Genomic DNA, 17,702 nt, shown 5'->3' with positions numbered 1-17,702 from the left:
ATAAGTAAACTTATTTAGCACAATTTACACCCAGCAGTAATTCAGAAAAAAAATAAAAAATAAAAAAAAAATCTCCGAATGCTCCACATGAAACTTTGGTCTTCCGACCTTTTACCACCGTGTCGATTTATTTTGATTAATATCTGCGAGGGAGAGAGCAACACAGCGCCTAGTTTGGAGACGGTGAAGTCGTTTACACAGAGTGCGCGCGCGCGACCGGCTCTCTCTCTCTCGTTCTTTCAGTTAAACATACGCCCTGTGACACACGCAGCCGTTCATCTACATTACTCACCGATCAAATAAGACTTTGGCGGGACAAAAATTCACTTTGGCGGGCGCTAAAACAAGTTCAATGCAGGAAAATTCATGCGTGAGTTTCCATTAGACTCACACGGTAGCCAGGCGTCTCATCTAATGGCGAGCTCAGTTGACGCTGTGTGCTTCAAGATTCTGACACAAGTGCTAAGATTCCAATTGGCCAAGAGAAAAAGTGCTAAGATTCCGATTGGCCCAGAGAAATGTCAATTATAAGAATTATCCAATGTTTCGCAATTCTAGCCTGCATGGCAGTTACTGTGAGAGACGATACCCCCCCCCCAAAAAAACTCTCCGATTCTACGCGATTCACGTAAACGACCCAATTGACCAAGAAAACGGCGATTGTCGCCGAAAAGCGACAAGTTTGCAGGTATGATATATTTAGTTGGAACTTACAAGACTACTTGTTCCTATTAAGCAGACTTTAAGTATAACAGTTTAGTATACCAACAATACAGTTGCAGGGTTTTTATATTAAGTACGTAAATATGTAGATGTATTTGTAGTATACGTAGCATAAAATATAAAAATGTAAGTATATTTATTTTTCACTAGGGTTAACATTGTGGAAAAAGATAAAACCGTTTTGAATACAGTGTTTGTGGTTTTGTGTTTAGAGTTGTGGGACAATGGGCCAAAGATGTGTGTAAACAATTGGGAAAAACTGTAATATGTTATTAATAATGTGTGATTTATATACAGTATATATTCTACTGATATAATTATAACAAGCAGATTATTGTATGTTTTGTACTGTGTATAGATATTTTCCTTCACCTGTAATTAGTTACAGTATGCTGATTTATGAATGATTTATGATCTACTGAAAATGAATGAATAAGATGAAAACAGAGTGATAATGTGGCCATTATTGATGATCCATCATTATTTCATCCACAAGTTGTAATCATTACCTTCATTCAAGATAGCTGTGAGCATCAAAACTTGACAATCCTTTAAGCCCCTGAAATACTCACGAGTCACAGCAAAGTTATTTTCTGTTCTTCATTTAGGAGTAAAAAGAAGTTTGAAAATACATGTCCAGCTATTTACTGTTAGCGAACATCCTGGCGCTGCCCACACTGCTGAGAGTGGTGTTTAGATGAATATGTAAATATGTGCTGCTTGCTTTCCTCTCAATAACAAAATAAACACACAACAAAAATGACAGCGTTGTAACCGTTGTTAAGAAAGCTTCTGGTCACAGTGATGTGGATGTTTGCACAAGCTTTGCAATTCGGCACTCCAGTAAAGTCATGTCACGTCACGTTTATCTACAGTATATCTCTTTAGAATCAGAATCACAGAGCTTTATTGCCAAGTATGTTTACACACGCAAAGAATTTGTCTTGGTGACTGGAGCTTCCAGTGCAGAAGGGAAGTACATACATGGTGCAGACATACATAGGAATTACAAATAAAGAAAAATAACACAATAATATTATAGATAGATAGATAGATAGATAGATAGATAGATAGATAGATAGATAGATAGATAGATAGATAGATCCTACACTTATCCTACAAGCTGTCATCATCATTTTCCTCCTGACTGCTCTCCTCACTGTCGTCTTTTCTCCCGAACATGGTAGATGATAATGTCGGCCTGCTTCTTTCTCCCTGGTTAAGCCTTCGATTTGCTGTTTGCATCCACAAGTGACCCAAAAACAGCTTGCTTTGGGTCAAAAGTCTCTGTTGTCATCTTAGACAAGTGAATGTAATATTTTTCTGTCAAGTTAAACCAAACTTTTATTTTGACTGGTTGTTTCTGTGTGTTTATGATATGACGATAGTTTTTCTCAAATGAAACGGTAAAATGCTCATGAAGTGACTCTGAGCGGCTCTGGAGATGAAGTTCATGCATTCATGTCCTCATATAGAGAGACGGCAAAAGCTGAAAACACTGCAAGCACCACGTGTGCTTCTGTGTGTGTGTGGTAAATAAAACTTCTGTCATTCATTCACACAGAGACATGCAGAACATGCAGGATTCTGTGCAGGTCTTTTTGCATTTTAATATTCACAGACACTAGTCTATATCATGATTTGATTTAAGTGTACTGACCTGCTTTTTATTTATTCATCAAAAATTTGACAAATTCTGTGAAATTTCGCATTATACAGTAAATTCCGTTTTTATGAATAGTTCCACCATTCTGTCCGCGTTTTCTTTATTGCAGAAATCATAGGGCCCTAGAAAAAAGCCAACTAGAAGGACATTTAACAACTAATAATAAATGAACACACTTGTTATCATGATTAATATCTTTCCAGAAATGGAATAAATCCTACTTCAGTAAGTTAATGTGTCCCTGTCCCCAAACATGGCAAAAATGTTGGTACTCAAAAGCACTTCCTTCCACGTTTTCTGCTGCGCATCGTTTATTTTTACCACAAACAAATGCGATCAGTCTGTGGCACTGCTGAGGCATTATTGAAGCCCAGGTTGTTTTGATAGCAGCTTTCAGCTCATGAGTGAGTGGTGGCTCTTGATTCACTGACTCCAGCTTCAGTCCACTCCTTGTGAAGCCCTCCCAAGGTCTTGAATCGGCTTCGCTTGACAATCTTCTTAAGGCTGCGGTCATCCCTGTTGCTTGTGCACCTTTTCCTGCCACACTTTTCCCTTTCAGTCAACTTCCCATGAATATGCTTCAATACAGTGCTCTGCGAACAGCTAGCCCTTTCAGCGATGACCTTTTGTGATTCACCCTCCTTGTCAATGATCGTCTTCTGGACAGCTGTCAAGTCAGCAGACTTCCCCATGACTGTGGTTGAGAGTACGGAACTAGACAGAGAGATACCCTGTATTTATACTGTATGAATGGTAATTTAATCACATTTGAAATTAAATATTTTAATATTTTGAGATAAAAGGGTTTTTATTTTATTTTTTGAGCTGTAGTCTGTAGTTATCGACATTTACATAAGGTTTGAAACATTTTGGTTTACATGTTATTAGTCTAGAATATATTACATTTTCACTTTATTAAAAAACTGATGAAAAATATTGCACTTTTTCACGATATTCAAATTTTTTGAGACGCACCTGTACATATATATTAGGGCTGCTTGATTATGGCAAAAATCATAATCATGAATATTTTGGTCAATATTGAAATCACAATTATTTAACATGATTATTGGTGGGTGATATGATCAAAGTCTTATTTTATGATATGAGTAATTTTAACCCTCTGGGCCCTGGATGTGTTTTGACATGCCCTGACATTTGTGCTTATTTCTGTTACTTATAACATTTTCATGGCTAAAGTCTGATTACACTGTATTCAGCACAAACTCTGCTACCATAAAATGTGAGCAGCATGTTTGTAAAAGTGTGTAGTTTTCAGAAAATGACGTTTGTGCGTGGTTTGTGAAAACAAAAAATGTAAGACCCTGAAATAAGGCCTTAATAGCCCTATCAGCTGAATGGGAGGAGAGTAAAAGATTAAAAGAGTAAAAGAAAAGAAAAAGTTTTTTTTGGAACAACACAATCCAAATATACATAACAAAGGACAAAAAGGCACATTATTGAGCACACTGATCTCAAAAGAGAGACTTGAACAGTCACACACCTGTTTTTAATGATTTGTTTCTCATTTCTCCCCTGTTTAGGTTGGCATGCTGTAAGCTCACCAATCAGTGCTGTGAAATTGTGTCTTCAGTCCTACAGTCATCGAACTCCTCCCTGAGAGAGCTGGACTTGAGTAACAATGACCTGCAGGATTCAGGAGTGAAGCCGCTCTGTGCTGGACTGAATAGTCTAAACTGTCAACTCAACATACTGAGGTATTTGAGGGTCTGTGAAAAATAACCACTCAAGGACATATCATGGCAAACTTATTCTGAAATACTTTATTTTTTTACATCAATCTATACTCCAAATGCCATTATGCATATGTAATTAAATGCCTTTCTGTTTGGAGTTTGCATTTTCTCTCTGTGTTGGTGTGGGTTTCCTCCTTGCACTCCGGTTCCCTTTCAAGGTGGTCACTTCGACATTACGTCACTGACGTATATGGGAACTCCTTCCTTCTCCATTTTCACTGAAATCTATATTAAAATATTTAATTTCAGTTTTGACTACGGGGTTGCGCAGTCGTTACCGCTTATGCGGTTGACGCTGGGCCTACATAACATTACATATTGATGTGCTTACAGCTTATGTTGTCAGGCTGCCCTGTATCCTTCAGTGCAACTGGCCATGCTGATTTAACTACGTATTCACAGTTGTTGTCGCTACGCCACTGACGCTGTGTTTATGTACACACTGCACACTAATATGTGCTATGATTTGTGCCGTTATATATTGCCCTGTATCCTTCAGTGCAACTGGCCATTCAACTACGTATTCACAGTTGTTGTCGCTACGCCACTGACACTGTGTTTATGTACACACTGAACACTGTGCTATGATTTGTGCCGTTATATATTGCCCTGTATCCTTCAGTGCAACCGGCCATTCTGATTTAACCACAGTTGTTGTGCAACGCAAATGACGCTGTGTTTACGTACACACTGCACTCTGTTATGTGTTCGTGATTTATGCCGCTATAAATTGCCCTGTATCCTTCAGTGCAACTGGCTATTCTGATTCAACTATGTATTTACAGTTGCTGTGCGATGCCACTGACGCTGTGTTTATGTACACTGATATGTGTGTGTTATGCTTATGCCACGATATTGCCCTGTATCCTTCAGTGCGACTGGCTATTCTGATTACTACGTAGTCACAGTTGTTGTGTGATGCAACTACACTGTGTTACGTACACACTACACACTTATGTGTTAGGATTTATGCCACTATATATTGCCCTGTATTTTTCAGTGCAAATGGCTATTCTGATTACTACGCAGTACGTATTCACAGTTGTTGCGTGTTGCAACTGACGCTGTGTTACGTACACAATACACACTGATATGTGTTATGAATTTTGCCATTGTATATTGCCCTGTATCCTTCAGTGCAAATGGCTATTCTGACTACTACGTATTCACAGTTGTTGCGCGATGCAAGTGACGCTGTTACGTACACAATACACACTGATATGTGTTATGAATTTTGCCGTTGTATATTGCCCTGTATCCTTCAGTGCAAATGGCTATTCTGACTACTACGTATTCACAGTTGTTGCGCGATGCAAGTGACGCTGTTACGTACACAATACACACTGATATGTGTTATGAATTTTGCCGTTGTATATTGCCCTGTATCCTTCAGTGCAAATGGCTATTCTGACTACTACGTATTCACAGTTGTTGCGCGATGCAAGTGACGCTGTTACGTACACAATACACACTGATATGTGTTATGAATTTTGTCGTTGTATATTGCCCTGTATCCTTCAGTGCAATGGCTATTCTGATTACTACGCAGTGCGTATTCACAGTTGTTACGTGGTGCAACTGACGCTTTGTTTACGTACACACTGCACACTGATTTGATTTAAGTGTACTGACCTGCTTTTTATTTATTCATCAAAAATTTGACAAATTCTGTGAAATTTCGCATTATACAGTAAATTCCGTTTTTATGAATAGTTCCACCATTCTGTCCGCGTTTTCTTTATTGCAGAAATCATAGGGCCCTAGAAAAAAGTCAACTAGAAGGACATTTAACAACTAATAATAAATGAACACACTTGTTATCATGATTAATATCTTTCCAGAAATGGAATAAATCCTACTTCAGTAAGTTAACGTGTCCCTGTCCCCAAACATGGCAAAAATGTTGGTACTCAAAAGCACTTCCTTCCACGTTTTCTGCTGCGCATCGTTTATTTTTACCACAAACAAATGCGATCAGTCTGTGGCACTGCTGAGGCATTATTGAAGCCCAGGTTGTTTTGATAGCAGCTTTCAGCTCATGAGTGAGTGGTGGCTCTTGATTCACTGACTCCAGCTTCAGTCCACTCCTTGTGAAGCCCTCCCAAGGTCTTGAATCGGCTTCGCTTGACAATCTTCTTAAGGCTGCGGTCATCCCTGTTGCTTGTGCACCTTTTCCTGCCACACTTTTCCCTTTCAGTCAACTTCCCATGAATATGCTTCAATACAGTGCTCTGCGAACAGCTAGCCCTTTCAGCGATGACCTTTTGTGATTCACCCTCCTTGTCAATGATCATCTTCTGGACAGCTGTCAAGTCAGCAGACTTCCCCATGACTGTGGTTGAGAGTACTGAACTAGACAGAGAGATACCCTGTATTTATACTGTATGAATGGTAATTTAATCACATTTGAAATTAAATATTTTAATATTTTGAGATAAAAGGGTTTTTATTTTATTTTTTGAGCTGTAGTCTGTAGTTATCGACATTTACATAAGGTTTGAAACATTTTGGTTTACATATTAGTCTAGAATATATTACATTTTCACTTTATTAAAAAACTGATGAAAAATATTGCACTTTTTCACGATATTCAAATTTTTTGAGACGCACCTGTACATATATATTAGGGCTGCTTGATTATGGCAAAAATCATAATCATGAATATTTTGGTCAATATTGAAATCACAATTATTTAACATGATTATTGGTGGGTGATATGATCAAAGTCTTATTTTATGATATGAGTAATTTTAACCCTCTGGGCCCTGGATGTGTTTTGACATGCCCTGACATTTGTGCTTATTTCTGTTACTTATAACATTTTCATGGCTAAAGTCTGATTACACTGTATTCAGCACAAACTCTGCTACCATAAAATGTGAGCAGCATGTTTGTAAAAGTGTGTAGTTTTCAGAAAATGACGTTTGTGCGTGGTTTGTGAAAACAAAAAATGTAAGACCCTGAAATAAGGCCTTAATAGCCCTATCAGCTGAATGGGAGGAGAGTAAAAGATTAAAAGAGTAAAAGAAAAGAAAAAGTTTTTTTTGGAACAACACAATCCAAATATACATAACAAAGGACAAAAAGGCACATTATTGAGCACACTGATCTCAAAAGAGAGACTTGAACAGTCACACACCTGTTTTTAATGATTTGTTTCTCATTTCTCCCCTGTTTAGGTTGGCATGCTGTAAGCTCACCAATCAGTGCTGTGAAATTGTGTCTTCAGTCCTACAGTCATCGAACTCCTCCCTGAGAGAGCTGGACCTGAGTAACAATGACCTGCAGGATTCAGGAGTGAAGCCGCTCTGTGCTGGACTGAATAGTCTAAACTGTCAACTCAACATACTGAGGTATTTGAGGGTCTGTGAAAAATAACCACTCAAGGACATATCATGGCAAACTTATTCTGAAATACTTTATTTTTTTACATCAATCTATACTCCAAATGCCATTATGCATATGTAATTAAATGCCTTTCTGTTTGGAGTTTGCATTTTCTCTCTGTGTTGGTGTGGGTTTCCTCCTTGCACTCCGGTTCCCTTTCAAGGTGGTCACTTCGACATTACGTCACTGACGTATATGGGAACTCCTTCCTTCTCCATTTTCACTGAAATCTATATTAAAATATTTAATTTCAGTTTTGACTACGGGGTTGCGCAGTCGTTACCGCTTATGCTGTTGACGCTGGGCCTACATAACATTACATATTGATGTGCTTACAGCTTATGTTGTCAGGCTGCCCTGTATCCTTCAGTGCAACTGGCCATGCTGATTTAACTACGTATTCACAGTTGTTGTCGCTACGCCACTGACGCTGTGTTTATGTACACACTGCACACTAATATGTGCTATGATTTGTGCCGTTATATATTGCCCTGTATCCTTCAGTGCAACTGGCCATTCAACTACGTATTCACAGTTGTTGTCGCTACGCCACTGACGCTGTGTTTATGTACACACTGAACACTGTGCTATGATTTGTGCCGTTATATATTGCCCTGTATCCTTCAGTGCAACCGGCCATTCTGATTTAACCACAGTTGTTGTGCAACGCAAATGACGCTGTGTTTACGTACACACTGCACTCTGTTATGTGTTCGTGATTTATGCCGCTATAAATTGCCCTGTATCCTTCAGTGCAACTGGCTATTCTGATTCAACTATGTATTTACAGTTGCTGTGCGATGCCACTGACGCTGTGTTTATGTACACTGATATGTGTGTGTTATGCTTATGCCACGATATTGCCCTGTATCCTTCAGTGCGACTGGCTATTCTGATTACTACGTGGTCACAGTTGTTGTGTGATGCAACTACACTGTGTTACGTACACACTACACACTTATGTGTTAGGATTTATGCCACTATATATTGCCCTGTATTTTTCAGTGCAAATGGCTATTCTGATTACTACGCAGTACGTATTCACAGTTGTTGCGTGTTGCAACTGACGCTGTGTTACGTACACAATACACACTGATATGTGTTATGAATTTTGCCATTGTATATTGCCCTGTATCCTTCAGTGCAAATGGCTATTCTGACTACTACGTATTCACAGTTGTTGCGCGATGCAAGTGACGCTGTTACGTACACAATACACACTGATATGTGTTATGAATTTTGCCGTTGTATATTGCCCTGTATCCTTCAGTGCAAATGGCTATTCTGACTACTACGTATTCACAGTTGTTGCGCGATGCAAGTGACGCTGTTACGTACACAATACACACTGATATGTGTTATGAATTTTGCCGTTGTATATTGCCCTGTATCCTTCAGTGCAAATGGCTATTCTGACTACTACGTATTCACAGTTGTTGCGCGATGCAAGTGACGCTGTTACGTACACAATACACACTGATATGTGTTATGAATTTTGCCGTTGTATATTGCCCTGTATCCTTCAGTGCAATGGCTATTCTGATTACTACGCAGTGCGTATTCACAGTTGTTACGTGGTGCAACTGACGCTTTGTTTACGTACACACTGCACACTGATATGTGTCATGAATTTTGCCGTTGTATATTGCCCTGTGTCCTTCAGTGCAAATGGCTATTCTGACTACTACGTATTCTACGCAGTGCGTATTCACAGTTGTCGTGCGATGCATCTGACGCTGTGTTTATGTACACACTACACACTGATATGTGTTATGATTTTTGCCGTTATATATTGCCCTGTATCCTTCAGTGCAAATGGCTATTCTGATTACTATGTATTCACAGTTGTTGTGCGATGCAACTGACGCTGTGTACACACTACGCACTGATATGTGTTACGATTACGCCGCTATATATTGCCCTGTTTCCTCAGTGCAACTGGCTACTCTGATTACTGTGTATTCACAGTTGTTGTGCGATGCCACTGACGCTGTGTTATGTACATTGATATGTGTCTATGATTTATGCCGTTATATATTGCCCTGTATCCTCAGTGCAACCGGCTATTCTGATTAACTACGTATTCACAGTCGATGTCACTATGCCTCTGACGCTGTGTTTTGTACACATTAATGTAACTATGCTATCACATTGCCCTGTTTCCTTCAGTGCAACTAGCTATCCTATCTAACTGTGCATAGTCACAGTCGTCGCTACGGCGACTTGCGCTGCATCTGTGTACACACTAAAGCGTTATGCTGTTATGTTGCCCTTCAACAACTGACTATTATGTTTGAACTGCGCATATTCATGCAGTTTCGGTCGCTTCGACGACTTGCGCTGCATTATACACACATGTTTTAAATGTGCGCACTGATGTGTTATGCTGTTATGTTGCCCTCTATCCTTCAGTGCAACAACCAGCTGTCCTATCTAACTGTGCATATTCACAGTTCTGTCGCTACGGCGACTACACTGCACTTATGTACGTACAAGGACGTGTTTTTGCTATTTTGTTGCCCTGTTTCCTTCAGTGCAAAACTAGCTATCCTAATCTAACCGTGCATATTCACAGTTTCTGGATGTATGTACGTACACGGATGTGTTATGCTGTAATGCTGCCCCGATTCCTTCAGTGCAGCTAGCCATCCTGATCTAACTGTGCATCTCAGTTTCTGTCTCTACACAGTTTCTGTCGCTATGGCGACTTACGCTGCATTTTATGTACATACATGGATGCGCTATTCTTACGCACTTGTGTTATGCTGTCATGTTGCCCTGTATCTTAGTGCAACTAGCTATCCCAGTCGAACTGTGCATATTCACAGTGTCCGTCGATACGGCGACCTGCGCTGCTTTTATTTGCACATGGATGTGTTCATACTGCGGTGTTGCCCCGTATCCTTCAGTGCCTATACTGAGCTACTGCGTATATTAAGTTGGCGCTACAGCGACCGATGCTGTTACGTACATGTGCTACGCTGTTATGTTGCCCCGTTCCTTCAGTGCAACTGGCTATTCTGTACTAACTCGTATACTCATAGTTCTAGCTACGGCTACGACTGTGTTTGTGTACTTACTGAGGTGCTATGCTATTATGGGGCTATTATCTAACTGCGTATATTCACAGTTGTTGTCACTACGGCCACTAGCACTGTGTTTATGTACATTCAGTTATGTGTTAATTTGCACTTCTGTACGTCGGCTACAGAACATCGGCTATGTTCTACAAGGGATTGTCAGTTTCCTCGTGTCCCCCTTACTGGCCTATCATCCCCGGTTCATGGACCTGAGAGAGTTATGGGGCCCCCCATGACAATCCCCCTCAGGAAGGTCCTGCTTCTACAGGCGATCGGCACGATTGGCACCCCAGCCCCAAGCTGTGGAACCTTCTTGTGTGTCCGCTGCTGGGTCCATAGTTGAGCAAGACACTTCACACTAATAAGTGCTGAGAGCTCTCCTTGAGATGGCCTTTCCACCTGCTCTCGCCCCAGCGAAGCACTTTGGAGACCTACGCTCATTCTAAGTGAAAGATTTTGCATTGTCTCGGACCTGGTGACTGCAGTGTCACTCTCAGTCCGATACCAAGCTGCGTTCCGAAGTCGCTTACACCGTTCAGAGCACAGATTGATCCCTGCCCGCCTTCTGCTGAGCCTTCAGCCTCACGTGATGCTGATGCTCAGAGTGCTGTTGGCCCTGTAAGGGCTTTGCAGATGTGCGTGGATCACAAGGCAGCAGTCTGACTAGCTGTTTGTGTGCTTGGTGGATGGTACTAGGGACGTGCTGTTTTATACTGAGACTTTCTCACTGAATTCGACGCTTGCAATGCTGGCTTAATGCCTACGGGATTTAGGTATGCTGGCTGTCTTCTCAGAACACGTTCGCCAGGGTTTCAAGTTTGATGCACTGCCTATAGCGTCGTGGGTTCGGTGAGTTTTATTCATGTACTCATGAACTGTTAACCACCAGCTGTGCAGTAGTCTGCATTATGCAGAGTTACCATTACTGCTAACTCTGTGTTATGACTGTTACATAGCTGTTCCGCATTACGCAGTAGTTTTCAATGTCTGTTAACTCTGTGTATGGCTATAAGGTTATGCAGCTGTCACCGCTATTGCCGTCGACACTGTGTTAACTCGTGCTTGAGTGCTTATGGTATTGTGCTGCCCTGTCCAGTGCAGCCTTCGCTTCATTGCATTGGATATGCAACTTGGAACAGACGTTTCTTGGTCTAGTTTTGCCTATCAGTTCGAGTGCTCCTAGCGGCTCTGCTGGCTTAGAACTGTTGTCTCGTGGGAGTGTAGCTTGACCCCGTTCAGGGCTTATCTTCACTGCGCTCACGGCGGGATTCTATACAGTTCCCATATACGTCAGTGACGTAATGTCGAAGTGACCGCCTTGAAAGGGAACGTCTCCGGTTACTATCGTAACCTCGGTTCCCTGAGAGGCAGGAACGAGACATTACGTCAGGCGCCGTGCTCGCCGTTTGATCAGCTGTGCTAGCGTTCAGTCTTGATTCTGACGTATTGTCGCGCCCATGCTATTTATACTGCCCGCGGATCGGTCAGCATTTGCATGTTCGCGTCAGTTGGCCAGCTGTCTCCAGCTGGCGTTAGCCTATAAGATTTCAGTGAAAATGGAGAAGGAAGGAGTTCCCATATACGTCAGTGACGTAATGTCTCGTTCCCGCCTCTCAGGGAACCGAGGTTACGATAGTAACCGGAGACGTTTTCCCCCACAATCCAATAAGTGAAAAAATAACCTAAATAACCTAAAACCCTACAGGCAGCATAAGGTTGCAAACATTTTTATCAATAAATAAATATTTTAATCATATTAATAATTAATAATAATAAATATTTTTCCAAGTTGGCGGCAATGGCTCTGCAATCTATTTAGGCTTACGATGCTTTAAGTTAAATTGTTTTACTTTAGCTCATTTTAATTAATTAAACTGAACGAGAGGTAAAACAAATTTTTTTGAGTGTATGTTTGTTGTATAATGTCAGTTGTGATTTTCACTTTGATGCAACATAATGTGTATAATAACCCCAAATCACAATTTCTCATTGACGCAAAATCTGCTGATTACAAGGAGCAAGTCAAGTCACTTGAGGGACATATCGTAGCAAACTTATTCTGAAATGCTTTATTTTTTCACATCAATCTATAATCCACATGCCAAATACTCCAAATAAAAGCAAACAAAACCTTTTTTTCCTTCTTTGTCATTCAGAGCAGATTTCCTGTTGCAGAAACGAGTCATGACTATACTGCCCTCTATAGGTCTGGTGCAGTCATAGTGTGCATGTGTCGAATGTGTCCATCCTGAACTTTATTGGAAATTGTATATTGGGTCAATGTAACTCAGTTAAGTTAAAACGGCATTCCCTTGTTTTATGTTAAATAAACCTGACTGAATTAGGTTACAACAACAAAATTAGAATGTATTGGTAGAATCGGTTAGAAATACCTCCTTAAAGCAACAACTGCACTTTCACTTTTTTATAGTGCATGTTTATGTAAAAAAAATAGCATATTTTCTAATGTAAAAATAAATAACTTGCTCATCATAAATGATATCCTCAAATGTATCAAGTCCTTCAAAATGAAACGGAAACCACAGTTTTGCTCTTTTTCGGAGGTAAATTTTTCCAGGATTATTTCTCACCGCATCCCAAATTTTAGAGTTAATCTACTGTTGTATAAACCCTGTTACTACCAACTGACGTATTTGCACAGGTTCACTGTTTATGTATTTCTATGTATGTGTGAAAGAGAACCAAGAAAAAAGTAGTGGTGACTGAAACTGAAAATATATTTTTTTAAGAGACCGATTTCCCTTGAAGTATATCGGGGCCTTTACATTCGTGTTCTTTGCAGACCTTTATCAAAAACATCAGACAATGCATACAGTGCTCTAAAACACCAGTCTGTATTAATAATATTGTTTTTGTAATGATTTGTTTCTTATTTCTCCCCTGTTTAGGTTGGCACGCTGTAAGCTCACTGATCAGTGCTGTGAAATTGTGTCTTCAGTTCTACAGTCATCAAACTCCTCCCTGGGAGAGCTGGACCTGAGTAACAATGGCCTGCAGGATTCAGGAGTGGATCTGCTCTGTGCTGGACTGAAGAGTCTAAACTGTCAACTCAACATACTGAGGTATTTGAGGGTCTGTGAAAAATAACCACACAAGGACATATCCTGGCAAACTTATTTTGAAATGCTTTATTTTTTCACATCAATCTATACTCCAAATGCCATTATGCATATGTAATTAAATGCCTTTCTGTTTGGAGTTTGCATTTTCTCTCTGTGTTGGTGTGGGTTTCCTCCTTGCACTCCGGTTTTCCCCCAGAATACAGTAAGTGAATTGGACACAGTAAATTGCCCATAGGTGTGAATATATGTGTCTTTGTGTGAGCCCTGTGGTGGACTGGCCATCTGTCCAGGGTGTCCCTTGTCTGTGGCCTTAGGCGGTCCCCATCCAACCTCACAGAGCATGAGAGGACCTGCACAGAAGAATGGGAGAAAATCCACATCATACCCAAAAAGACTTTAAACTGTAATCTGCACCAGATTAGGTGCTTTAAATAAGTACTGAGTTAAGGCTCTGTGTACTTAAGCAAAGTAAATATTTCAGTATCACAAATCTGTTTATTTTTAATTTTTTAATTTTTTGGTCATTATAAAGTGTAGATTGATGTCGAAAAAAATAACATAAAACACTATAGGCAGCATAAGGTTGTCAACATTTTTATAAATAAATAAGTATTTTAATCATAATAATAATTAATAATAATAAATATTTTTTCAAGTTGGCGGCAATGGCTCTACGATCTATTTAGGCTTACGATGCTTTAAGTTAAATTGTTTTACTTTAGCTGATTTTAATTAATTAAACTGAACAAGAGGCAAAACTATTTTTTTGAGTGTATGTTTGTTGTATAATGTCAGTTGTGATTTTCACTTTGATGCAACATAATGTGTATAATAACCCCAAATCACAATTTCTCATTGAAGCAAAATCTGTTGATTACAAGGAGCAAGTCAAGTCAAGTCACTTGAGGGACATATCGTGGCAAACTTATTCTGAAATGCTTTATTTTTTCACATCAATCTATAATCCACATGCCAAATACTCCAAATAAAAGCAAACAAAACCTTTTTTCCTTCTTTGTCATTCAGAGCAGATTTCCTGTTGCAGAAACGAGTCATGACTATACTGCCCTCTATAGGTCTGGTGCAGTCATAGTGTGCATGTGTCGAATGTGTCCATCCTGAACTTTATTGGAAATTGTATATTGGGTCAATGTAACTCAGTTAAGTTAAAACGGCATTCCCTTGTTTTATGTTAAATAAACCTGACTGAATTAGGTTACAACAACAAAATTAGAATGTATTGGTAGAATCGGTTAGAAATACCTCCTTAACCCCCTGAGGTCGGCGGTCTCGCCGGCGATACCAGCTCGCTTTTTTTTTATCAGTGTAAAAGAAACTCATAAATACTCTGTTGACTTTGATTTTCCATAGGAGTTTCATACATCAATCGATTCTGTTAAATGTGTATTATTTTTGTGTATACTCACAATAAAAACAAAGTGTGGTGCTTTTCGCCAAATTAAGAAAAATAAACACGGAGCGAGTTCTGCCTTCTCTCTGTCCGTGTAGTCCATTCTGAAACACGTCCGAAAATGAATCATAACTCAGCGAATACTTCTCACACAGACACGTGGTATATGTCTTTATGAAGCTTAAAATCCCTTCTTTTAAATGAAGTAATTAATATAAAAAACAAATGTTTTCAACTCATGTAATCCGTTTGAAAGCAAGGAGAGGTACCGTTTTTTCCTTCTGCCTCATTATCTCTATAATGAACCGAGGCCGCCCCGCCCCCGGCACTATTCACATGGTAAATAGTTTAGGTAATCTATGCTTCGCACCCGCCCCCCGATTAATGCCTTGAAAACACGAAGTTTCATCAGATCAGATTCACTGATAGTTCATCGCGTTTAGAGAGGATGGCTCGTTTCTCCGGTAAAGACGCCCTTCAGATGATTCTGGACAGCAAGGAATAACTCACCTTGGCTTTTCCTCAGAGGAAGATTGTAGCTCAGACGACGAACGGCAGCATTTTCAAGAGCGAATTGATCCCGCCGACTAAACACCGAGTTATCACGTGAGTAAATACGTGTACTCAAGTGGTCTAGTGGTAGAACATTTGCCTAGCGTGTCAGAGGTCTGAGTTCGAATCTGCACTCATATAGTTTTTTTTTTTTTTTTATCAAATCAGATTATGTTTATCAGTGGTTGTATATCAGGCAGAGACATGTTTGTGTGTATTTTGTTTTGTAATTTCATTGGAACGAAAAGAGAGTCTCCACAACGGATTGAAGCGCGCGTCCGAGTGAAGACTGCGCGAGCCTAAAACAAACACAGTATCCGCGTCTGACTCGCGGGAATCCACGGCGCAAACCTGTGAGGGGCTGTGTTTTCTCGAGCCCCATATCAGCTCGAGAAAACACAAGTTTATTCAGATCATTACTTGTTTACACCGTCTCGCAGCGCTGTGAGGAATAATAATAAGGGAAAATGTCCCTCAAAAGGTAGATGTAAACAAACTATTAAAAGGTAAATATAATTTTTTTCTTTAAATAATTTTTATTGTGTTTTATTAGTAACAAATTTGGGGAGAGGATAAATATTCCAAAACTGAAAATACAGTATGAGAATTAACTGCACAATTACTAGACATGTTTACCTTGGATATAAATACAATTTATTTTTGTGTATAAATATATACACATATATATGTGTGTGTGTATGCACATATATATATTTGTATAAGCAACGTATTAAACTGCAAATTAACATTTATATTCCTTATAATAAAAATGAAAGACCTATGTTACAGACATATGAAAGACAACATTTCGTTGATTAGTTTTGGATAGATACATTTTTACTGTAAAATATCTGCCACCTCAAATAAGCTTTTATTTGTCAATTTTTTGTCAAAAATAATCAAATAATCAATCAAATCCTTAACTTTGAAATATGTATGATAAAATGTATACTTTAGTTTTTACAAAGAAAGATTACACTTGAATTGTTGTTTATTGAAATATTTACAAGGTAGATGTAAACAAACTATTAAAAGGTAAATATAAGCCTTTTCTTTAAATAATTTTTATTGTGTTTTATTAGTGACAAATTTGGGGAGAGGATAAATATTCCAAAACTGAAAATACAGTATGAGAATTAACTGCACAATTACTAGACATGTTTTCCTTGGATATTATAGGCCAATTTGCAAGCACAATATGTGGAAAAATAAAAAAGAATTGAGATACTTCCAACTGTTGCTCTTGCATTCTTGTGGCTCAGTGACTCACCTGAATGAATGGCTCATTAAGTATGCGGTCCTCAGGTGTGAACCACTAAATATGCATGATCGTTGACGCCCGCTCGAATATTGCCTTTCCAAACAGAAAGTGCTTTGCAAAATTCAAATCAATGTATTGTGTTATGTGAAGGATTAGGCAGGGTGATTTTCACATAATTTTGAAGAAAAAACACTAGGCGATGACATCCATTAGACAAAAGTCTTATTGGCACATATTTAGTGTGTGTTTTGTGGTCTTATTTCAGAAACTTTAGTTTTTAGTTTGTTCAATAACCACGCATAAACATTATTCTCTCAAAAATGCAGACATGTACATTCTTGTTGCTCACATATTATGGTAGCCCTGTTTGTGCTAAATAGTGTGTAATTTTTTTTTGCCATTACTATGTTTATAAGCAACTGAAAAAAGCACAAATGTCAGGGCATGTCAGAACATCTCAAGGACCCCAAAAACACCTTAGGGTTAAAGCAACAACTGCACTTTCACTTTTTTATAGTGCATGTTTATGTAAAAAAAAATAGCATATTTTCTAATGTAAAAATAAAAAACTTGCTCATCATAAATGATATCCTCAAATGTATCAAGTCCCTCAAAATGAAACGGAAACCACAGTTTTGCTCTTTTTCGGAGGTAAATTTTTCCAGGATTATTTCTCACCGCATCCCAAATTTTAGAGTTAATGTGGACATGTGAATCTACTGTTGTATAAACCCTGTTACTACCAACTGACATATTTGCACAGGTTCACTGTTTATGTATTT

The 17,702-nt window shown here is 39.1% G+C and overlaps 1 protein-coding gene across 1 annotated transcript in view; it reads left to right on the top strand.

Annotated features, from left to right (window-relative positions):
* Positions 1-17,702, top strand: part of LOC311305082 (NACHT, LRR and PYD domains-containing protein 12-like) — a gene marked incomplete at its 5' end in the record, with an annotated part of 117,234 nt that overhangs the window by 33,891 nt on the left and 65,641 nt on the right. The window contains 3 exons of the mRNA XM_084432557.1: positions 3,934-4,107; positions 7,326-7,499; positions 13,523-13,696. Coding sequence (XP_084288683.1) covers positions 3,934-4,107; positions 7,326-7,499; positions 13,523-13,696 — 522 coding nt within the window. The remainder of the gene's footprint in view (positions 1-3,933; positions 4,108-7,325; positions 7,500-13,522; positions 13,697-17,702) is intronic.

Source organism: Rutilus rutilus (genome assembly GCF_951802725.1).
Source record: "Rutilus rutilus genome assembly, chromosome: 1".
In the NCBI taxonomy this organism is placed as follows: domain Eukaryota; kingdom Metazoa; phylum Chordata; class Actinopteri; order Cypriniformes; family Leuciscidae; genus Rutilus; species Rutilus rutilus.
This window is presented reverse-complemented; position numbering and strand designations above follow the sequence as displayed.